The sequence below is a fragment of the Leiobunum rupestre genome, chromosome 11 (assembly GCF_980474605.1).
Source record: "Leiobunum rupestre chromosome 11, qqLeiRupe1.1.hap1, whole genome shotgun sequence".
In the NCBI taxonomy this organism is placed as follows: domain Eukaryota; kingdom Metazoa; phylum Arthropoda; class Arachnida; order Opiliones; family Sclerosomatidae; genus Leiobunum; species Leiobunum rupestre.
In genome coordinates this window covers 33,379,022-33,403,571 of record NC_143394.1, presented here as the reverse complement: position 1 = coordinate 33,403,571, position 24,550 = coordinate 33,379,022, and the positions used below count along the sequence as shown (strand labels likewise).

The 24,550-nt window shown below is 37.4% G+C and overlaps 4 protein-coding genes across 5 annotated transcripts in view; 2 read left to right on the top strand and 2 right to left on the bottom strand.

The window, feature by feature from the left end:
- Positions 1 to 15,012, bottom strand: part of LOC149922326 (sodium-coupled monocarboxylate transporter 1-like) — a 30,266-nt gene extending 15,254 nt beyond the window's left edge. The window contains exon 1 of one of the 2 annotated variants that reach the window (XM_090163987.1): positions 14,159 to 15,012. In XM_090163987.1, coding sequence (XP_090020113.1) covers positions 14,159 to 14,533 — 375 coding nt within the window. In that variant the 5' untranslated portion in view covers positions 14,534 to 15,012. The remainder of the gene's footprint in view (positions 1 to 14,158) is intronic. The other variant, XM_090163986.1, reaches the window with a different exon arrangement.
- On the top strand, positions 8,674 to 11,363 carry Pu (GTP cyclohydrolase punch). The gene is made up of 2 exons (XM_090163990.1): positions 8,674 to 8,699; positions 9,358 to 11,363. Exon 2 carries the CDS (start codon positions 9,700 to 9,702, stop codon positions 10,423 to 10,425), a length of 726 nt encoding a protein of 241 aa, XP_090020116.1. The 5' UTR covers positions 8,674 to 8,699; positions 9,358 to 9,699; the 3' UTR covers positions 10,426 to 11,363.
- Positions 15,013 to 16,695: 1,683 nt separating the features above from the next.
- On the top strand, positions 16,696 to 18,208 carry LOC149922325 (uncharacterized). The gene is made up of 3 exons (XM_090162555.1): positions 16,696 to 17,124; positions 17,185 to 17,377; positions 17,440 to 18,208. Exons 1-3 carry the CDS (start codon positions 16,829 to 16,831, stop codon positions 18,178 to 18,180), a joined length of 1,230 nt encoding a protein of 409 aa, XP_090018681.1. The 5' UTR covers positions 16,696 to 16,828; the 3' UTR covers positions 18,181 to 18,208.
- ThrRS (threonine--tRNA ligase) lies at positions 18,173 to 21,391 on the bottom strand. The gene is made up of 14 exons (XM_090162554.1): positions 21,246 to 21,391; positions 20,873 to 21,096; positions 20,447 to 20,810; positions 20,239 to 20,382; positions 20,034 to 20,180; positions 19,781 to 19,975; positions 19,636 to 19,706; positions 19,417 to 19,579; positions 19,131 to 19,346; positions 18,966 to 19,069; positions 18,798 to 18,899; positions 18,669 to 18,741; positions 18,472 to 18,586; positions 18,173 to 18,409 (listed from the first exon to the last, which is right to left on the bottom strand). Exons 1-14 carry the CDS (start codon positions 21,330 to 21,332, stop codon positions 18,261 to 18,263), a joined length of 2,154 nt encoding a protein of 717 aa, XP_090018680.1. The 5' UTR covers positions 21,333 to 21,391; the 3' UTR covers positions 18,173 to 18,260.
- Between the last annotated feature and the right edge of the window lie 3,159 nt (positions 21,392 to 24,550).

Here is a 24,550-nt window from a genome sequence, read left to right as displayed (position 1 = left end):
AATTACATCACTAATGTGTGGTCATTCTATAAACGGCTCAGTGAAAGTTTAACACGCTGAAGATAAGAAACTGACACGCTTATGTGGAACATAATTTAAAACTCTTATAAACACGGAAGAAGGTAAAAATAATGGAGATAAATGACTAACTGAAAAATTAATTCGCTATCCTACAAAGGCCCATTATTTCAAGGTTTTCATCCTCTTTGTACAGATTTTTTTACTTTTTGTCTTTTCAAGTTCTCAAAACATTCCAACAGCGCGTGGGATTGTGGAGAGAAAAAAAAACATATAAACAAGATGGCAATGGTCATAATTAGTAGTCTCATCCTTGACCTTCTCTCCCCTTGGATTATCCAACTAGTCACAAACTTCACCACTAAATTTAACAAAATCCCGATTGCCAATTTTCACGAAGTACAATGCTGAAAGAATAACGAAATACCATATAAAAGACGCTAAGCCTTGGTTCCGATTGTATAAAAGCAATCATTCTTGTAGTTAGTGTTCGGAATTGTTTATTCATTATCCACAAATTTTTCGATTTATTTAAAACACGTTGGTAAAAAGAATATCATTTTAACTTATTTAATTATGTTTTTTTACGCAACCAAGAATTTATTTGAATAAAAGTGGTATTTATTTAAATAATTGTTTGTTTTATTTAAATAATAGGCTTATTCACTTTCGATTATTTAAACATTTTACAATTTTTATTCAACTATTGGTTATTTAAATAAATATTATTTAAATATCGCAGAGCTTATTTTATTCATGGATAAAAATTAATCGACTGCCGAGCACTACTTGTAGTAATAGCGCATTAAAAACATGTTATATAATCCATATATACTTTTTCAAAATATTATATAAAGTGAACCGAAAAGCCAAAGAAACAAGATGGGCTAGCCCATAATATACTTTTCCGTTGCGCAACAAGGGGGATGATAATAAACAAGCTATAAGCCACCCGTCTAAAATGTGCGAGGGAAACCTCTAGCTGAGTACAGACGTATACTTTACCTGTATATTTACCTTCGATTCACGTATCATTTCCACTTTTTGCCCCAAATGGTTTCAGCGATATCAAAGACTTAACTTTATGGGTCCCTTATTGCCTATGGGAATTAGATAGAACTAACTAATACCATAAGTAATATAATAACAATAAGTATTACAATTAACGAGATTTACAACCAAACTGATTTTTATAGTTATTGCGTAATCAAGATGTTTTCTCAGCACAGAGCCCTCTAGTGTCTAAAATACGCGAGACTTCCGCTAAGCCGAAATATCTGGTTTCCGATAGATAGGCGGAATATTAGGCTAAAATGATAAAATTAAAAAAGTTTTTCTCGGCGCCACGAGCTCATGTTTTTTATCACGCGTGATTCGCACGCGGGCTTCAAAACAAAGCCAAAGCCCCTCGCGACTCCAGAACGTGCTCTCCGATATTAAGCTTAAATTTGTATCAAAAAGTAGTCATCCAAGACGGTAAGTCGCGAGTCCAAGTCACAGCTTGAAGAGAGTATCAGTGCCGAAAAAAGGTTCGGTTAGAAAATTAGCATTAAAGCAATAGGAAGTGTCATACTTATTGTTTATTATGTTACTTATGCTAATAACAATAAAACGAGGCCTCAATTAAATTCCTATTGAAGAGATCGTGTCAGAATTTTCTAGTTTTATTAGATTTTGGCATTAAATATATTATAATTAGATAATGATATTAATTATAAATATTCACTAGCAAAGTTTTTAAACGGAGGGGTAGGCTACCCTGCATTTTATGGGTACTTATTATTGACGTCATTTGCGGGTAGATGTTTATATTGGTTGCTACAAGAGCGAGCCGAGAGATAATATTTCGAGGGAAACCACAGATAAAATAGTAATACCAAAATTTCATAAGCGTAAATTTGGGATTGTCAAAAATCATTTGAAACCCTTATGGAGAACACTAATACGACATCAAAATCGAAATTTTATCTTAAATAAAATCATATTATTGTTTTACGTATAAGGATTTTAATTTTCAATTAACATAAATAAATTCCTTTTTTCCAAAACAAGTGATATTGTAATAAGCTTTTGAAATATATTGGTAGTTTACGCTATTTTCCGATGCACTGTTAAAGTTATAATAGGTGTTTTCATAAAACCCCCATCAAAGAGCTGCCTAGGAGGTGGTATACTCTAGGAAGGGACATGTAACGGTCGGTAGTCTTTGGTTTTTATTGATTTTTCAGGAAACATGTTTGCCAGCTTGTTGACGTACATTTATTCGAGTCACGCCAACGGTTTTAGAACTGGAACGTACTGAACTGAACTCCCATCAAAGACTGAGGGGGCAATTTTTGTTGGGGGGAAACAACACTTATTGAGCACGCGTTTTAAATTTTTATTTTTGAAGAAAGTGCGAAATATCACACGAGCTACAATCCTCTAAAATATTAGGAGCGCACGCCCAAAGGACCAACACTTAATTTCATACACGTATTTAATCCTAACAAAAACTAGAATGGTAGGAATTCGGTAGGAAATCTTCTAAATTTCCCTCCGCAACAATTTATGACGTCAACAATGGGAAAAATTTCGTCGAAGTGATTAACATAGAAATATTTTAAAGTTAATTTTCCGAACTAAATATTTGCTTTAATTGTTATGACATATAAAATAGGTGTTTTCTTTTCGCTTGTTCCGGGATTTCGGAGTAGGGTAAAAAGAGTCAGGCTATGACGTCATTTTACTCCGATTCTGTGCCGTGGCGCATATTTTGAGTCGGAGTAAAAATCTTTATCCAAAATGGCAGCCTATGGCCTTTTCAACAGATAAATTCTAGATGGCAGACGACAAAATCCAATTTACTCCTTTACACCTCCTTTCCAGAAGGAGTAAAAAGAGTAGCCCTAATACTCCGGAACAAGAGAATAGTTTGTGGGGCGGAGTAATTCTCATCACCGGAACAGGCGAATAAAAAGAGTACACTTTTAGTCCGAGAACAGGCGAAAAGAAACCAGCTATTATAGAATTCTGAACATAAAAATCTATCTTATGATGTACCTTAAATCAGAAAATTCGAAATGTGTCCAAGCTGACATTAGGTGGTTTTTTTTCGCCGTTCCCAGGACAAAAAGTGTACACTTCTTACCCTAAAACGTTTTATTCGCCTGTTCTCGGGGTAAGATTTACCCTGTCCCGAATTTTGTTCGCTTGTTCCAGAGCTCAGATGTTACACTTTTTACTCCTCCTCGAAAGGAGGTGTAGAGGGAGAAATCTAGCTTATATAGAAAATTCGTCTGCTTAAATTTCGTTTCACGAAAACATAACGGGTTTTGAACATCTTCACATGTGGCAAGCTTTTAATAACGAAAATCCAATTGTTAAATACTATTTAATGACTTTAAAAGTTGCTTGATGACTTAGGCCTAAGGTGGTGTCTTGGGTATTAGCCTAGCTGATTATTATTATTATTAAATAAATAAGAAAAATGGGTCATATATTGATGACTTCACCACCGGTCGCCATCTTAAAAACAAAACAAATAAATAACCTTTAACCTTTAACTACTCCCTTCTTACTCCAACTCGTTTTTTTCGTCAAGATAGAATTGGAGTAAAATGACGTCATAGGGCTACACTTTTTTACCTGCTCAAAAACCCAGAACAGGCGAAAAAAACCACCTACTATCTCTTTAAGTACAAGTTGAAATAGACCCTAAAAGATACCCTGCCCCTACGATTAATAACAGTGGTACGGCACTGACATAATAAGATAGAGGTAGCTAATACCAATCGAACGACATCTCGATAACATATTAAACGCTTATCGTTAAGAAGAAATCGACGTTTCGCGGGGACCCATTTGGAGTTAGCTTCAACCACTATACCACAGCCAGCAACAGCATCATCGAAAATAACACCTTTGCCTCTATCTAGAATGGATGAGGTTAAAAAGGGGGTTTTATTATTTTAGGTCTTAAATTATTGATCTGGCCAAACGAGAGCGGTTGCCACGTCCAGTTTCTTCGATAGTCACCATCAAAAGTGGGTCGAAACTGTATCAGGGCAGACGGAATAGTTATCAAACTCTTATTAGTAACGGCGCGAAAGTCATTCTCGAGCGTCTCTCGTTTTCCAACATCAAGTCATGAACCCCTTTGAATTTCATCGAATTTTTATCTCCAGGCTCTTCCGTAACTAGGCAACGCGTTGAGCCGGAGAGAACAGAAGAGAGGGGGGGGGGGGGGGGTTGCATTGAAAAGCAAGAGCTTGGTCTGCCTTAATCTACCCTGGGAGGACGTCCTCCCAGATCTACCGACGTCCACGGATAACTCCGTAACGGACAGTAACTTCACGCCTGCCGTTACTATTAGTCGGAGGTATGCCGCGTCTAAGCCCAACGGCTTAAATTGACCAGTTGGACACGAACTTCTCCTGACGTCAATGCTTCGTTCGAAGATAAAGACCGCTCCGAAGGGGCTAAAAACATCCAGACAGACTACCCGGCAACAGTAGCGGCGCTAAGGGTGGGCTGAAGTGGGCTTTAGCCCCCCTGCATTTCTGAGAGGCGCCACATATTTATATTAAAAGGGCCACATATTCATAATTAAGAGGCCACATATTTTAATTTATGAATTTTCATTATCTCTAGAAATTTGTTTTATTGCCAAGAAACCTTTTTTCTGGAAAAAATCTTTCCAAATCAATTTGTTTACTCAAAAAGGTAGTAGACCATAAACATATGGATTCGGGAGGAAGGTAGGGGAAATTGAGATAAAGTTGAAAAGAAAGGGGCTTATGGGAATTTAGGGAAATATCCCAGGCATGCACGTGTCCCCTCCAGGTCAGATACAAGGTCAGTAGGGGGTCCAGTAAACGCGACGAGAGCCGCAACAATAAAACGACCTTGCTCTTCTCGCTTCCTGGAAAATTTTGGGTTAATTCGATTTCACCACTTTTGCGAAATATGGTCCATCCAAGGTTCCCGCTAAGGGCCACAAAATTCTTAGGAGCCACAAAATAATTAGCCCACCTGTGAAAAAACCTTAGCGCCGCTACTACCCGGCAAGAATAATACACCACGCGTTCGATGCAATTTCCTAACGTATTCGCGATCCTTCGAAACCGAATTGTTGACTTCCGGAGTTGTAAAGTACGTCTAACTTAGGGACGAATTAAAAAATGTGGCGTATTGATTTTTCAATGAGGGTTTCGCGTTACCAACTCGCCCGTTATTTGCCTGTAAAACGGACAGAGAGGTTGGTCGAGCTAATTAACAAAGTTAAGTTAAAAGGAACCACCTATGGACTGCATTGTAAAGGATGATAAAATTAGCGAATAAGTATATTAGTCCATTAAGAAAAGGGATAATAAAGCTAAACCCTAAACAAATTTCAAGAAATTAAAAACTTACCAATAGCTCGTACCGATAGGTCTTCCTTTACAATGCAGTCCATAGGTGGTTCCTTTCAACTTAACATTGCGTATATACTATTCTCCACCACTCCCCCTTATTCGGGTTTAAAATTTTTAATATTTAGGCTTAGTTTCTCTTTTCGGTGTTATAGTCGCGAGCCAGATTTCCCGCACGGTACTGACGAGTCCCAAATAGGACGAAACCGGTCTACCGTTGGAAATTCTGGCTATTTAATTTAATTTAATTTTTCACTCAAAGATCTATTTGGTCCGAGTTCCGCGTCCTTTTGTTTGCTCGAAGACCTATCGGTACGAGCTATTAGTAAGTTTTTAAATTTCTTCATATTTGTTTAGGGTTTAGCTTTATTATCTCTTTTCATAATGGACTAATCTACTTATTCGCTAATTTTATCATCCTAATTAACAAAGTCCGAACGAACGTATAAATTAAGCCTTATAGAGCGATAGTCTCATTGAAACTATCACTTCACCGGGTTAAATTTATAAATTAAGTACACGTACTAAAACAAAAAAAACTGGAATGAAAATACAATCTTATCAGAAGTAAATAATATCGCTTACGAATGAAGTATCCATCTAATCTCCTTAAACTGCTAATGTTACTCGCTTGAAACCTGATTTTTCAGATTAATTGTCGGATGAAAAATAGTATTCATCAGTGAGTTTCTTAAAGTTTACATCATTAGTAGCAGAGTTAATTTTGAGCCTCCACGGTTTGGTAGCAAAATAGCTCCCATAGAAAATTACGAAGGTACAAGTTTCATTTTAATGGCCTAAATGTATGCTATAAACCTTTGGTCTTATACAATACGTAATAAATTTTAGACGTTATTTTATTCAATTTTATAATGTATCCATAAATAAAATCTAAAAGCGACATATTTCATAAGAATGTTAACAAAAATATAACGCCATATTTTTTTAATCTGAAGGGCTAATGTTACGAAGAAAAGCTCGTGTTAAAATAATTACGAAATAAATAATTGAACCCATGACATTTTAAACCATTCTTCGGGGAATTCAAATTAATTTCGGAGAAACTGAAAGTAGGAAATTCCAAGAAATATTACGTAAGAGAAGAAACGTCTTTTTATAGGGAAATAATGAAACATCTTTTCGTAACCGAAATTGGCAGAATCAATACTAAACAGAAAATTCCCGACATGTAATAATAGGCCGTGGTGTAATAATAGCCGCCGTTTTATCCAAAAATAATGGGATTGAAACACTATCAACGCAAAGAAATAAACGTTTGCTCAGTCGAGCGAATAAACAAAAGGAAAATTTTATTATTTAAATTACCCTTTTTAATAGGTTGTTGAATTGAAACGCTATTTCAGAAATAACCTCCGTTTAACTAAATCTAATATAAAAATGTCAAAATTCCCCTTTTTAAAAAAATAGTTTTTACTAAAATTTACAGCATTTAAATACTTATAATACAATAATTTAAAAAGACCCGTATTTAATTAAATCGAACAGAAGTTTAAAAATTCCCTTATTTAAATAAAATCGAACAAATGTTTCAAAATTCCCTTACTTAATTGAATCAAATAAAAAAATTACAAATTCTTTACTTAATTGAATCAAATAAAAAAATTACAAATTCTTTACTTAAAGGAAAAGTCCAGGTTGGGTAAAACTTGGGTCTATTTGAAAGATCATGTTTAAATATACTCAAAAATATCAGTCGTAAAATTGTATCTTTTTTTAATGACGATAAATTAATTTTTAAACGAGCCAAATTTACCGCCAAGCGAGCTGCCATTTTCTTTCGCCTTCCCTCCGCAGACCGCACGCGGAGCAAGCGCGCGCGGGGAACAGAGCGCTGTTAAAGCCTGTTATAGCGCGAACAGCGCGTGATTAAAGTCCTAAAACGTCACGCCGAAACAAAAAATGGCAGATCGCTTGGCGGTAAATTTCGCTCGTTTAAAAATTAATTTCTCGTCATTAAAAAAAGATACAATTTTACGACTGATATTTTTGAGTATATTTAAACATGATCTTTCAAATAGACCCAAGTTTTACCCAACCTGGACTTTTCCTTTAATTGAATCAAATAAAAAAATTACAAATTCTTTACTTAATTAAATCAATTAAAAATAAAAAATTCTTTACTTAATTGAATCAAATTTAACAAATTAAAAAATCCATTTAATTAAATTACTATAACAATTCAGAAAAACATTCCTCAAATTTAAAAAATTTCCACATTTACTTTAAATCTAATATAATAAGTGAAAAAAAAACTCGCCACATTTAAATAATTTAATATAATTGAAATAAAAAATTCCCTACATTTAAATTAAATTTAATGTAATAATTTAAATTTAATTTAATAACAAGAAAATTGGCGGATATTAATAAAATTAAATAATAACTGACGTAGTTTTTACTTAAATACAAATAGTTAGTGAATAAAATTGTATGGCTGGACTATTTTCCTCGAAAGCAAGCAAAAAAGGCAACATCGAATGTCCATTGAGCGGCGCAAGAAAGCGCAGTTTCGGAAAGGTAACCGGGATATTCCCCTTTATCGACCCGCGACCCCAAAATCTATTGAGTTGCCGCGAAATAGTCTACACCATACGGACAGACTCGAGTCTTCCAAGAGGAAGCTCTTCCTACGACTTCCGGTCCCAGCCATACGCTCCGATTCTTCACCCATGCCACCAGCTAACGTTACTGCCTTCGCCGTTCGCCGCAACCCTCGAACGCCATTAGAATCCCGAAGAGCGGCGAACGTCTACTCAGACTCTCCGACGGCGTTTCGCCCGAGTTCAAAAGAAGCGCTTTAAAAGGAAAAAGTTTCGATTGAATTTTCTACGACGATATTTATACCCGACGTCACGAATTACGTCATACTATTTCTCAACTTCTCGGAAACTGCGATAAGAGCTTCTCAGTTAAGAATGTCGACGACTGACCCTTCAATAAATGAACCCCTCGAAGACCCTTCATATTTCGAAGCCTTTAATCAAATTTACGACTTAATATAAACCGTTAAACGATATTTTCGCTTATAAAGCGCAACCACAAGTTTATAATATGTCTATTACCATAAGTATACAACTCAAATTATACGTTGGAAACACTCTTACTTTTCAAAATAACTTTCGGAAGAAACAAAATCAAATACCGACTTTCTAGTACCATGGGGAAAATATGGTTTATTAATTAGTAAATATCTTTACCTAGTTTTAATCTTAAATTTTACATCCTTATAGACGCAAAAATAAACACCGTGATGAAAACTGCGCCAAGGTAATTTTTTTAATATTTATGGCGTAGGCGGATAAACATATTATAAACTCGCGATGGAAGTTATTCCGTATTAATGTCAAGGCTATAAAAATAGTGTGTTTTTTTTAATAATGAAAATATGGACGTTCCTTTTAATAGGCTAATGACGTATTTATGACACGCGATACGATCAACTTTCGTTCGAACGGAAACTGGTTTTCAGTCATTCCAAAGGAAAAGCGAAATTCGGATTAGGTGAAATACGACAAATAAAAAAAATGTAAATTGAAAATGATTTCCTCGTCGAGTACAATGGATAAAGTGGGATAAACTAGTTTCCCGCGAACTCATTAAATACGTTCAGGATATCAACGGGAGAGAACGGCATTTTTATTAAACAGTCTGAACACGTAAACGCGTTAGAAGCAATATTGAAGTAATAATGCCAGAAATTTGCATCACGGAATCGAGCGATAATTTTGGGATTTTAATCGATATTAGATTGATTACTCGCGCGAAAGAGATAGACCTTCGGTTGGAGTTTCTAATTACCCGCTAAACGGCTGGTTAAGCAACGCTCTTCGATAACGTCATCCCAAAGATTAAACCTCGCGCCAGATAAAAGGCGTGATTGGTATAGAACGGCGCGAGAAATTTATTCAATTTCTTAATTTTTTAGGTTTCCAACGGGTTTTAGGTAATTAAAGTGAGAGCGGATCACGCGGGTTAAGAAATGTATCTATGGAAGGACGATCGGAAACCCGGAGGAGGTCACTCGACTTCGAGGAAGGGCGCGATTGAGGCGACGGCCCGCCTTTGACAGCAGTGTCGATTGATGTCGAACTCCGGGGTGTAGGGAAATGGGGGGCGGGGGGGGAGGCCGAGAGGAAAGTCGCTCGCAACTCCCGAAGCGCAATCTTGGGCGCGCACTCTCTCCAGAAGCGAGTTGGGAACTAGAAGTAGCCAGACACTCACGCTGATCCAGTCTCTCCCAATCCTCTCGGTGGAAATCTCTGGAAACATGAGCAAGCAAATCACGATGAAGGAACGCGGATGGTCGCTGGACTCTCACTCCAACAAGGAACGACCCTTCAACGGCACCATGCTCAAGAACGACGTCGGTAATAATTTGACGCAGTTCCCGAGCGACGACTTCGACGTCCGCCGCGAGAGTGAATCCGGAGGTCAAGATCAACTGGAAACCCTGTCGGGCGCCTATCGTCTCCTGCTGACCGAAATCGGCGAAGATCCGGACCGGGACGGACTCGTCAAAACTCCGGAACGAGCGGCCAAAGCCCTGTTGTACTTCACCCAGGGCTACAACCAGAAGATCCAGGACGTGGTCAACGACGCCATCTTCGACGTCGACCACGACGAGATGGTCATCGTCAAGGACATCGAAATGTTCTCCATGTGCGAGCACCATTTGGTCCCCTTCATCGGGAAGGTGTCCATCGGTTACTTGCCGACCAGGAAGGTGGTGGGGCTTAGCAAACTAGCCCGGATCGTCGAAGTTTTCAGCAGGAGACTACAGGTCCAGGAGAGGTTAACCAAACAAGTGGCCCAGGCCATCACGCAAGCCATCGGTCCCGCCGGAGTCGGGGTGGTGATCGAGGCTACCCACATGTGTATGGTCATGCGCGGAGTGCAAAAGTACAACAGCAAAACCACCACCAGTTGCATGCTCGGAGTTTTCCGGGAGGATCAGAAGACCAGAGAAGAATTCCTGACCTTGATAAGAAACTGAGCGGCGTCGGCCGCGTCAAACGCACTCAACAGTTCGCCTTCCATCTCAACACCCGTTGAAACATCCCCTCATCTATCTCTTGGACAGGTTCCCCTTCGGTTAATACTCGTTAGTATACAACTTTATTTATTTTTATATTCGATCTATTATTTATTTTTGGGATATTTTGTCATTACGCGCTTTGAGTTAAAAAAAATTGCTGCTCAGCGGTCACCTATAGCTTGGAATGCCAAAAATTATGAAACCACCTTCTACCTTGATTAAAACATGAAAAGTGCCAAAATCTATAATTTGTTCAGTATTTTAAAGATAAGATTTTTTTCACACGCTGCTTGTATATTGTTACATCGAATTTTTACATTCGTACGCTAGTTTAAGCGCCTCACGTTCGGACGTGGGAGCTTTCGCGGGCTTTTTCTAGGCGTGCCGAAGTCTCGTGAATACGCTTCAAATAAGCTTAAATTGCCTGATCATCTCGGCTTGCCCATATTGTTAATATAACTTAAATGATAAGATAGTGAAATTATACCATTTATGAAGGCGTTAGTAATGATACTATACCACGGAGAGAGTATCTTTTATCAAAAAGATGAAACTGTAATAAAAATATGAGTACGAAAGATTGTGGAACCATATAACAGATAAAAACGAAAATGTATATTTTTTCGAGAATATTGTATACCGTATTTTTGTGGAGTAAATGTTTTTCTTTATATTCAGCGAAATTACCGAAACAAAAGCCATCGAATTTCCAGATATTTTAAGCGATTTTATCGTAAAAAGAAACTAAACAATGTAAGCCTTGAGCTTCGACTATCCCTGACATTATTTGCGCGTTTACGGGGACCTTTCTGTGGCTTCAAAAAAAAAGCTGTGTACTGTTGTTTCTATACGTGTTAAAATGATAATCCGGATCAATGCTGGATTTAACGTTACTGTTGTCTAATAAAGAATACTGTTGTTATGAAAGCGTCTTTGGTTTCATTTTAAGACATCACACGAATCTTTAGAAATACTTAACACCTGAAGTTAATATTTTTCTCATGAGGGAAGTATCAAACTATTCTACAAAAATGAAACGCGTATCTTCGTAGGTTCGAGGGGCTATTTTTCCAGTGGAACATTTACCGAAAGTAATACTAACAACGTAAAATGAAGAAATGAAACTTGTATATTCGTAGGTTCGGGGTGCTATTTTTCTAGTGGAACATTTACCGAAAGTAATACTAACAACGTAAAATGAAGAAATGAAACGTATCTTAGTAGGTTCGGGGTGCTATTTTTCTAGTGGAACATTTACCGAAAGTAATACTAACGACGTAAAATGAAGAAACGAAACGTATCTTAGTAGGTTCGGGGAACTATTTTTCCAGTGGAACATTTACCGAAAGTAATACTAACGACGTAAAATGAAGAAACGAAACTTGTATCTTCGTAGGTTCGGGGGGCTATTTTTCCAGTGGAACATTTACCGCCAGTATTACTAACGACGTGAAATGAAACGGCGTAGGGATACCATATTTTCTCAATTTAATAGTTTTAATAAGGAAGTAGTACACTAATTAATGAGATCGTTCAACATGTTTCAAGCGGATAACTCTAGCTATATATATTACTTAACAAAAATTTTCTTACAGGCATACACGAGGTTTAATATAATAATTTCAATAATAAATAATTAACTAGTGTTGTTTTATCAATTCTTCACATCGAAGTACATCAATTAAATTTTTAAAAAAATTAACAGAATTTTCGATTTTCTTTTTATTTATAAAATGGGTTGGTCATACGGTGTTCTGACAAAAAGATTTTTTCAGAGTCAGAAAAATTCCTATTGTAAGATTCGAAAGAGGCGCGTTTCTTTTACTAAGAATTCTTTGCCGCATAAAATTCATCTAAAAAATCAAAACCAAAAAGCACGTGTTTCTGTTAGGCCTTGGCTCTAGAGCGCAGTTTCGAATGAGTAGATACTGAAATAACTGTTAGACATTAAAAATCAATAATAAGCTAGGCTAATACCAAAGGCACCACATAACACGTTAAATATAATTTCTATCCGACTATTTGGCTCAGAATGGTCAAAAACCAATGATTCTATTTCCGGTTAGAAGAAGTGTCTAGTTTCTCAGAATGAAACTTTTCTGAGTTAGAATTCTGACAAAATAGACACAACTATGGCCGACTGGATTGTATTGCGTGGACTATAGGTTTTTCTAGCGCGCACGCGAAGAATATAACTAATAAAGTCGTGTCTTGTGACCTAAGAGCAACATATTTTATTTTATAGAAACAACTATTGAGCGTAGTCGTTTCTGTATCAAAATACCTACCGTTAAAAGACTAAATCAAAATACCTACCGTTAAAAGACTAAATCAAATTATACGCGTACCAAACGAAGGACAATTTTTACTACGTTTGGCAAAGTTTAGCTATTTCCCCGTATTCTCAAAAATTGGATGTAATAAAAGCTCGAAAATAAAAAAAACTGAGTAAGTAATGGCAGTAAAAATTAAGGGTTAAAAATTCAACGGTGGGAATAAAGTCAGCTGATTCTCTAGAGAACCAAGGTGAGTAAAAACTTTCCAATCAGCGACTAATCAATTCGAGCCACGATTTTAAAATTAAATATAAGCGATTTTTTGGTAAATAAACTCGTGACTATCGTGATCACGAGTCTTTTTTTTAAATATACAACAGATTTGAAATGTACGCCGTTTAAATTATAGGTATGACCGTGAAAAAAATTATAACGGTTACAAAGAAAATTTCGCAAAACGTTGCTTGAAAGGGGTTACAGAATCGGGTTAATTTTGAGGGTGGGGGGCCACGGAATCACGTGTTTTGAGTAGCGGGAAGGTACGCCCGAGTCACGAGACGGTAGGGGACGAGCTATCTAAAATTCGATCCTCCTTTAGCTAACTATTTTTTTGGACCTAATGGTACTAGTGAAGCTTATAGATAAGGCCGCAGCCCTATTAAGTAAAAGTGGCCCTGAAGCAAAAAATAAAAAATAATGACATTCTTGGAATTAGATTTCGGGACAAACTTAAGTTCATCTCAATAGCACGTGCCAGATTATGTTAATTCCAACCTAGAGAACAGGTTAGATAAATCGTACAAAATGATTTTTAACTCGTTCGTAGATAAATAATTATCTATATAAAAAAGGTCTTCGTGCACGTGTCTCGACTACGGGCAGAAACGGGTCAGCCCGGGTATATAAGCGTCGAGCGGCTGACCGGTTTTCCTTCAGAGAAAACAAAACTTCGAGAGGCCGTTGGTTGGCACGCCGATTACAAAATTCCTTCCAAGTGAAACAATTTAAACGATTAACTCGGTTCTGCCAGACTACGGTAAACATTTTTCTTTTTCGATAAACTAGAATTTAAAAAGGGTAGTTTTATATAACCTCGTTTGACGTAACGAATTATATAAAGTTAAAAAAGGATGGGTTAACCTCAAAAGGACCGATTGCGCAAGACTTTCGCCATTAGATTAGAATCGATTGTTTTTGGCGACGAATCCTCACGTGCTTTACCGTCTCGCCAAGGCTTAAGGGCCCGAATGTATCGCGTTTTCGTTCTATTTCTAGTTTTTTAACGGTACGGTTTGATATTTAATGGTAAAATTAGGTCTATTCGTACCATAAATGACGCGGAGATCTAAGATTTACGGCTGTGGAATGGCTAAGACATTGAGGAATGGGCGAAACATGGTAAAAATGAGTTTTACCTCGTTGACGCTGGTAACGTTGACGTTGAAGAACATGGGTAGGAATATTCTGTCGGTGATGATGACCGCTATGATGGCCGAAATGACCACTGCCCAGTGTTGGGTGCCGTAAGCGTACATCTGAGCCGGAATGCCCAGAACGGTAACCGCCGACTGGAAACTGGCCAAGAGGGACATGGCCACGGGAAAAGGTCCCAGTTCATTGTCGGCCATCAAGAATTCGCGATTAGTTTGATTGCGTCGACCCTTCCAGGCGTAAAATACGCCGATACCGGCTGACACGCACAGCATGAAACCGAAAACCACGTAGTCCCAAGGGCCGAACTTTCCGATCCCGGGAGTCATCGGTGGTGGAAAGCCGGTAACGTCTTCCATGGCGACGAGACGAGGATAGGCCTAACGCGCAGGCGTTCTCGATAGCCCGCCGGTTTCGCTAATGTCACAACGCCGTCTCCGCGATCAAATACGCGGCCTATCTTTCCGCGTAAATAAAACTAGCAATTACCGAACGAAACGCGGAGTCGTAATATTTTCTCGACGCGAACTCTGACGGCCCTGCCTACGATATGACCTCCTTTCGCTGGAGACGAAAGCCGGCAAAAATCGGCACGTCGGAGGGGAACAATTTCTTCGGGCGAACGAACGCCGTTCCCGAGAGCCAGAGGGAAACGAGCTAAGGAGCTCCGAAAACCGAACGCAAACAGACACGGCATTCGCTATTGTAAAGAGCGGAAAATTCAACCTAGGCTAATAATTACTGTTATTGTAATCGAAGATAGAGGCGCGCTACACGCCGTAAAAAATAGCAACGCCGAAGTCGCCATTCAATAAATGCAGGCGCTGCTAGCGTCGAAACGCGAGAGGAATACGCGAGAGTTTCCGGCAGAGAGGCACGCGCCAATCGAATACGAGACTTTCTACATGACGTTCCACTCATTACTTCCGGTTAGTGTTTTAAAGAGATTTGCGGCAGCCCCTTAAGCGCGATTCGCCTGATACTCGAGAGATACGCGTGGATGAGGTAAAGTCTGCGTAGAAATCGTTAGAGTAAAGGAAAACTCAAATAATGATAACGCGTCAGAATGTTATTACTAAACGGGGATTACCGCGATTTGATGAGTAATATAATTTATAATTTCTTTGAACAATGGGAAAATTGCCTCAATTTAATTTGAATAAATATTTATTTTCCGATTCAATAAAACTTCTGTGGTTCATAATTTAGCTTTTTTTAATAGGCGTTACCCTGTTTATATTTGAATATTCATTATTTTAAATTAGACAAGCAATATGACATTTTTTAGTCAAGCTTATTTGGTCAAAAATAAACTGAGATATTAGTGTAAAGTAAATAAAACCTTATCGAAAAAATGAGGAAATGAAAAACATACAAGTAATTAATAGCTTTGTTTATGAACGCTTAACTCCTAACGAATAAAAAATACCCCACGGATATATCAGATGGAATTTGAAATTTAGTGGTATAAATAAACCAACAAGCGGGTTTCAAATAACCCCACCGCCATCTATCGGTTTTAAAATGAACTATCAGTATGGTACTTGCAATGAGGTAGAATACTTGTCACAACAAAGGGAAGCCCAAGCTGACGTCACGGGTCACAGAGGCCACGCTGAGGTATGACGTCAAAGTACCATGGTCTACTCTTTCGTCTAACTGCGCATTTGTGACGTGTAAGATATTATTGAAACTCAGCGGGGGGGGGGGGAGAATAACAAGAATGGATATAGGTTGGTGTACACAGCAATGAGCCTTCACATCATGCGCACCAGATTCAAATAGTAAAGTTTTAAAAAAGGCTAGATGGCGCAGCGTTCCAAAAATGGGGAGTGAAACTAGAGACGTAATTAAAAATTCAAAACAACCATTGACGGAGCATTTTTCTGTATTATTAGACAGGTTTAGCGATTTGTGAAAACGGAAACGTCTACGTCTCTTCCCTATTTTGGTTCCAGCGTCATAGACGTTCGCGTTTACACGTTTTAATGAGATAATGAAACGGTATGCGTATGGCCCTATAAGCAAAGATCTTAGTAATTATTTACTAGTGTAAACAGTTCCTTTTATGCAGATTAAGACCTGGTAGTAGGCTTTTCCCTGAACACCGTGGCGGAAAGGGGTTTTTAAACTCAAAAGGTAAATAAATATGTATGTACGGTCTCATTTGTAACTTCTTGGCCAGCTTGTTTTGGACTACTTCAATCAGAAGTACATCATACATGTTAGTATAATAACTTGGTATAATAACTTTATAAAGCTATAGGCTTCGAGCTTAGAAAAGATGGCGCCATCTACTTTAATACCTGTAAAATAAATGTGTGAAGAAATAGCAGACGACTTTTTAATATGAACGTTCTTTAACTGAAACATTCACCTCTTATATCGAGATAATTTTGAAAGAGCAGACAGTTTTCACACATTAGATTTAAAACTCCGTCGGTAGGCGGCGATACTTCTGACCAAAGTTTGGTGCGCAGGCTCATTGCTATATCCACCAACTTATATCCATTCTCGTTATTCTGCCCCCCGGCAAAAGCAATATTCTGCAAAAGACTGCAAAAAATGGTCTTATTCAATGAGCACGTGGTATGAAGGCAGGTCCACAAATTACTGTCGTTTAATATTTTGAAAATCGTTACATTTGTGGAAAAATGAGAGGAATTTTAAGGCCATTTTTACTTCAAGTACGATTTTACGCAAGGGCAAGTAACATAGTTAATGACAATAGTTTAAAACCCGTTAGCGTTAAAATAAGACGTTCTAGACCAATAAACCAATTGGTTAATAAAAAATCTGATGCTTTTGACTTAGAATTAGGTCTCAAAGAATCAGTTTTATCAGATTTTGTTGATAGGCGAGCTTCAACGACAAATGATGAAGATTTTAACGAAGATGATTATATGCGTGTTATCAATAACCCTGAAGCCTTTCACTCACAACACCAAACGTTTGTAACGTTGAGCACTAGGGAATCAATTACCTACACTAAAAAAAAATTATTTTTTAGGGAAGAGCGTCTCCATAGGAGTATGATTAGACGTAAAACTATAGAGAGAGCTTACTTCAAAATACCCAAAGAGCCGTGCTTACTATCATGGGCAGCTAGAGATCAAATTTATTATCTACACAACTTAGACCCTGATGAGTGGACACCAGAAAGACTCTCAGAGAGTTTCCCTATTAGTGTTACAGGAGTTAAAGTAAAGATATTTAGGTCTGACCCTAAACTATGCATAAATAAATTCATTTCTTTTCTTTTTAGAAATTATTGAAAAGTTACAAGGCATTACGAAATGTTACAGAAGAATGGAAAAAAAGAAATGATGCATTAGTCACTAAAAATTGGAAATTATTAATGTCAGGAAACCTTAAAGGTGTGAAACCAGAATTGCTTCAACTTCAAAAGGAAGGCAAACTAAACCCGTCTCTTTCAATGCCCAATAAAAAATTTCCCCAAGGAACCTTGAATCAAATTGAAATTTCCGAAGGAACTCCGAAACAAATTGGAGAATTTCTGGCAATTATTAAACCATACCTTAATAAGCCAAATCCTGAAATTGTTTCTACCAAAGAAACAAATATACTTAACATTCGAGAAGCGCACTTAACCAACAAAAGCTCAACTTACACCAATGAACTTGCAAGTAAATCCTTAAAGAATGTCAACAATCAAGATGAATACAAACAAAATTATGAAAGTAAATTAACAAATATCTCAGCTACTATGTGGAATATTGACAAAATGCCTAAAGTTACTGAAATAAATGAAGAGAATCATTCAAAAAAGGAATCAAAATATAATGAACCTTTAGAGTTGACTATCGATTCGGACAACGCTTATGTGTATAGCCCATACACTGGTTACCAACATCCAATGGGAGAAAATGTAATATGGAGGGAGAAAATAATAATCCCAAAATCAAAGTTTAAGGAAGGGGCAATCTATAAAGTCAATGATAGTTTCTACAGTGATGATGGAGAATTTTTATACAGAATTCCTTAGTCATTCTTTTTAATTTATTGAAATTTTGAAGCATTTAATTTGGAAATATATTGGTCAATAAATAAAGCGTAATTGTTATCTTAAAAGGCCTCTTCCGAGTTTATAGTGTGCTCATCCTTTAGCCGTTGAAATCTCTGAATCACTTCCTCAACACTGAATTCTCCATGTACCTTATTATCTCTGGTTCGAACATTCACATTTCCAGATGATTTTTCCTTTTCTCCAACAACTAAAGTAAAGATTAGTTTTAAATGAGTCTAATAAATAGTTTAACACCTGTCACCAACTAACCAAAAATGAAGTTATATTGGGCTAGCTGAGCATTTCTGATCTTCTTATTCATGGTATTTCCTGGATCAAGATCGACATCGCACAAAAATCCAGCTTCAAAAACTTTATTTTTCACCTAGTTCAAAAGGAAATTTTAAACCTATTTTTACCTAGTTTGTAAATATTAAACCTAAGTTTTAGAAATTAACAAAACTTACATCTTGAGCGTAATCATCGAACGGTGGCCCAACAGGAACGACAATAGCTTGCCTCGGTGAAAGCCAAAAAGGCCTAGAAATGAATTATTTTAAAAATATTATGCATGGCGGAATTAAAATTAAAATTACCATTTGCCTCCAAAATTTTCAGTCAAGATGGCAATCATACGCTCTACGGATCCCAAAATAGCTCTATGTATTATAACCGGCCTTTTCTTCTCGCCAGTTTCACTATACATGAAATAATAAAAATTAAAAAAAAAAGTTTAACAAAGACATTAATTAATAGTAAATTACCTAGTTGTGTATTGTAAATTGAAACGGATAGGAAGTTGAAAATCTAGTTGAATTGTTGCGCATTGATGTTGTCGTTTCAAAGCATCACTGATAGTTATATCAATCTAAAAATGGAAATTCTATAATTATATTAATTAAGTACAAAATAACCCGAGAGAAGTGTACCTTGGGCCCATAAAAAGCACCATCTCCAGGATTGAGTATCCACTTTTCCCCTTTTGCGTCTAAACTTTCAGCTAATTGTTTTTCAGCATCATTCCAAACTTCAATATCTCCGAGGAAATCCTCGGGACGTGTGGAAAGTTTCAATTGGAATGTAAATCCGAAAACTCCATACACAAATTTTAAGAAATCAAGAGCTCCTTCGATTTCTTGCTTAATCTGGCAAAAAAGAAAGGGAATTTAAAATACAGCAACTGCACAACAATTTCTATCAATTTTGGGAATATACCTGCTCGGGAGCACAAAAAATGTGAGCATCATCCTGTTGAAAACGTCTTACTCTTGTAAGACCAGTTAAGGTACCGGAGAGTTCATTCCGATGCAAAACTCCAAAATCAGCCAATCTTACGGGCAGTTCTCTCCAAGAGCGAGGTCGATGATCAAAAATTAAACTAAATAAAAGCATAAGTTAATAAAATAACAGTCAATTCCAAATAAAAAATTGTACCAATGGCCAGGACAATTCATTGGTTTAAGTGCAAAAGTTTCTTTTTCAGATTCAAATGAAAACATATTTTCCTAAAAGTCAAAAATATATAAAAAAAAATAAAGAATTATATAAAAAAAAAAACCCCACATTTAAAACAACTCACAGCGTAATGTTGCCAATGACCTGAAGTTTCCCAAAGCTTACTATTGTATATATTAGGGGTAACAACCTCTTGAAATCCGCGTTTCCTATACTCGGTCTTAATAAAATTTATTAACGTATTGTATATATGAGCTCCTTTTGGCTGGAAGAAACAGCTTCCAGGACTGAGCTCATGAAAGAAAAATAATTCTTGATCCTAAATAAAATTAAAGGTATGTTATTATTAAATAACATAAATAGAAATCAAAATATACCCTTCCAAGTTTACGATGATCTCTTTTGGCAGCCTCTTCTTGAAACTTTTGCCACTCTTTAAGCTGCTTATTATCAGGGAAAGAAATTCCATACATCCTCTGTAACGATTCCGCATCCGCTTTTCCTTCCCAATATGTTGCAGAGCTCTGAAATGGTTATGTTACTAAAGGGTTGCTCCAAAAAAAATAAAAGTATAATATATACTTTAGTAACATGTAAGGCTTTAATTTTTCCAGTATTTCTGACATGTGGGCCTCGACACAAGTCGATTAATGGGCCGCATCTGTAGGCAGTGGTTGTCGCTGTTTTAACTTTTTCATTCAAAATTCTGACTTTGAATGGATTATACTAAAAAAAGTTGAGAATAAGTAAGCAAAGATGCAATGTATTGAAAGAAAAGGTGACAAGACACCTTAAACATCTCAAGCAAATCCTCCTTCGAGATTTCTAATCTTTCAAAAGGCTGTTTCTCTTTCACAATATTCTTCATCAGACTTTCCACAACTGGGAAATCAGCACTAGATACGCCTTTTTCTTCCAGAAACATATCATAGTAAAACCCATTTTCAATAGGCGGTCCATAACATAAACAACCACCATAAAGCCTCTCCATAGCTTCTCCTAAAACATGGGCGGATGAATGCCAAAAAACTTGTTGCCCTTCTTCATCGTCAAATTTTAATAATTGAAGTTTACAGTCTCCCTCTAGAGGTCTATCCAAGTCCCAAAGTTCACCATTTACTTTCGCAATAACTACATTATCAGCGAGCCCCTGGCTATAAATTTTTAATTTGATCAAAATTCACATAATTTAAAGTCTCAATGTAAATCCATATACCTAATTCCCTGTGCAACTTTGTATGGGGAGGTTTCCCAAGATGTTCCATCAACTTCTTTCCCATCAGGTAGAGTTACTTTAATTACTTCTTTTGGTTTGGAAGCCAAGTTTTCTTCATATTGAGATTTTAATTTATCCCAATGCTCAATTCTTTCATTAATAAATGCTGGCCATGGTTTTAATTCCGATAAAGTGGACTTTTCTGGCTTTTCAGTCATATTTTCCTATTTAATATAAATGATGTAATTTTAGTGACAGTTGCTGCATTTGTACTGTTGCCTACATCATGTAGGTTACAACATCAACATGTGCTATTTTTAGGCCTTTGCAAACGTGTCACCGCATTCAGTACAAAAAAGGGTAGAAAATATACCTTATGATAGAAACGAAGCTTCCAGTTATTAAATGATTTGATTTTAATAAATTTTTCTAATTTAAATAAAAATCGATAAGAAAACATAAAATTTATAAGGACGATTTTTTTATCTAGTTCCGTCTTTATCTTCACATCAAATCCGCTAATTAGTGTTGCCAGATGTAAACAAGATGTCACGACCATAGATATAGGAAACGTATATCCGGGATACGTTCAGCAGAGCTCTTCGGACTCACCTCGGTTTCCTACTGTACGGTTTTGACGTCACGATGCTGGAAGCTTGGAGGAATAAAACAAGTATACAGGAGCTGCGGAGAGCTGCGAAATCGGTTTCGTCAGTGACCGTGAACTCGCGCGAGACGGAGGGGTTCAAACGCGACTAGCGCCAGCTGCATACGGAATTTTGCAACTATTCTCATTTTATATCATTGTTTTCGCGTCGTCTGGTTTGTTTTGAAACATTTCTAAATTCTTTGCACCTTTTTCCAAAATGACTCGTATTTGTTTGGAGGAATAAAACAAACCAGACGACGCGAAAACAATGCTATAAAATGAGAATAGTTACAAAATCCCGAATGCAGTTGGCGCTAGTCGCGTTTGAACCCCTCCGTCTCGCGCGAGTTCACGGTCACTGACGAAACCGATTTCGCAGCTCTCCGCAACTCCTGTATACTTGTTTTATTACTCCAAGCTGGAAGAGTCGGTTTTTCCGATGACTGACGTCATTACTGACGTAAAACTACTATAAATGCAACGCCATTTTAAAAAACACCGATGACTGAATAAAAGCGTTCAGCAACTTACGACGTCATTATGACGAAAATTCTCATCGGTGGAAAATATCAAATCCATCGGGTTTTTTTTTTTCGTTGACTGCTGCTGAACGTAGCCACAGTCTAGATAAAATATTTCAAAGGGAGTGAATACGGACAATACGGATATTTACGGTCTATGATTCCAGCAAAGATAGGCTACGTTCAGCAGCGCTCATCGGACTCACCGATTAGTAATCGGTGACATCGGTTTCCTACTGTACGCTTTTTCACGTTTCCGGTTTTGACGTCACGATAGTCATCGGTTACTCACTGAAGTCATCGGCTGGAAGAGTCGGTTTTTCCGATGACTGACGTAAAACTACTATAAAAGCTACGGCATTTTAAAAAACACAGATGACTGAATAAAAGCGTTCAGCAAGTTACGACGTCATTATGACGAAAAAGCTCATCGGTGGAAAATATCAAATCCATCGGGTTTTTTTTCGTTGACTGCTGCTGAACGTAACCATAATATAATTACGTACTAGACTCGAAATCTTGGCGTTTCTCGATAGCCCGTTTTCTCGTGAGGCTTTTACTGAGTTCGCGCCGGAAGTCGGAAAAATCGGGCTCCATAGCAGGGTGAGAAATAAGGAATTTCAATAGATAACCCAAAATTATATTACTCTCCTTTAGTTTTCTTTCGATTAGATTTTTTTTTTTAGAACTACAGGCATGATCCATTATTGTTTTAAAACAATATAACGCCAAAATATCTGGTATCTTGAAAACCGCAAGTCAAAAACCACGGCGCAATTTTTACTAAAACTTTTTAACTAGATGTCGGTAGCCCTGCCAGCAGCGGCTCTTAGACCTTGGATTAATATAATCCAAGCTTAGACTGTGGAGGCCATTTTTTCCGACTTCCGCCGGGAACTCAGTAAGAGCCTGCTTGATTTCCAATCTAGGGTACGTAGTTATATTATCTTTGGCCGGGAACTCAGTAAGAGCCTGCATTACGTGCAAGGAGCTTGATTTCCAATCTAGGGTACGTAGTTATATTATCTTTGATTAAGTTGACTGGCCGTAAAGCTCCAACTCTGTTCAAAACCAGATGCAAAAGTCTAACCAAAAGGGTCTTTTTCACGCAAAGTGTGATTAATGACTGGAACGAGCTTCCCTCAATTGTAAAAGCTAAATCCTCGGTCTGTGCCTTTAAATCCCGTCTGGACAAGTTTCGGGGCTGGACTTTTTAGTCTATCCCCCCCTTTTTATAATACTTCTGTATATATTTTTTGGTTACCTCCATCCACTCTTTGTAAATACCCTTGAGTGTCACTTTTCCATTCATTAACTTTCCATAGCGTGTGTGTAAATTATCCCTATTTGTATTTTTGTTTGTATTTCTACTTTCCCTATAGACTACCTGTTCTACGTTACTAAGTGCGTACTCAGGAGCAGGCTTGGAAATAAGGTTTATTTCTAAACTGGTCTATTTGGCCAGTGACTCCCAACTCTTGAATTATTTAAGTGGTCACGTAGACCAGTTGGTTAATAATACGGTAGATAATTTTGAATTAATAAACTGGACACTGGACCAGTAAACCCTTGCTTTTGAATAAAAAAACTGGTCCGAGCAATTAATAAAATGGTCTTTGACCCAGTGACCACCGCTTATTTCCAAGCCTGCTCAGGAGCACAATAAGGGATATATACTGTCTATGGTTATCTATACAGGTGGCTGAGGTGGGGATGGTGGGAGAGCGGGGGTTTACAATGGAAATTCGAAGATGTGATGGTTAAATTTAAAACAATCCCCCAAATTAAAAAAATGTACTAAATATATTTCAAAAATATTAAAATGTATTTTCGTTTCATATATTTTCAAAATGTATTTTCGTTTCATATATTTTCAAAATGTACTAAATACGTATCTAAAAGTTTACTTTGGTATCATAAATTTACAAAATGTACGAAATACGTATAAAAAATCTCAAAATGTATTTTTGTACTTCAATATCAAAAATGTATTAAAAAAGTACAAATGTACCGCCTGGAACATCACTGGTAGCCTGATTTGGTGCAGCGGGTCTCCATATGAGGCGCAGTGATCCTGTTTCCTGACTTGGGGCACACCGGGAACTCCGGTGCCGGGTTACGTGGGCCGCTGTGTGCCCGTGGAAGCTGGTCGCCCCATTGCTGCGTCTTTTGTCGGGATGAGTGGCTTGCGTCGAGGGGGTGACCATCAGTAGTAGGGTTCTATTGCTCATAATGGATTTGTCACCTGTCCGGGCTTGTGGACGCTGGCGTAGGGCATTCCAGTGGCGTAGACAAGAGAGCTCGCGCTCTGGGTCACGTGCCTTCCTTGGTGTCTGCTAGGTGTCAATTCCGTATTTTATGTTAGGCTTAGACGTCCCGAAATTTATCTAGACCTTTATATACATTTCTTATATCTATGGGTTACACCAGGAATCCATAACGCTACTTGGAATGAGTATCTCCCCATATCCCCTGTGGTATTTTGTGGCGGAACATTGTGGGAGGGGC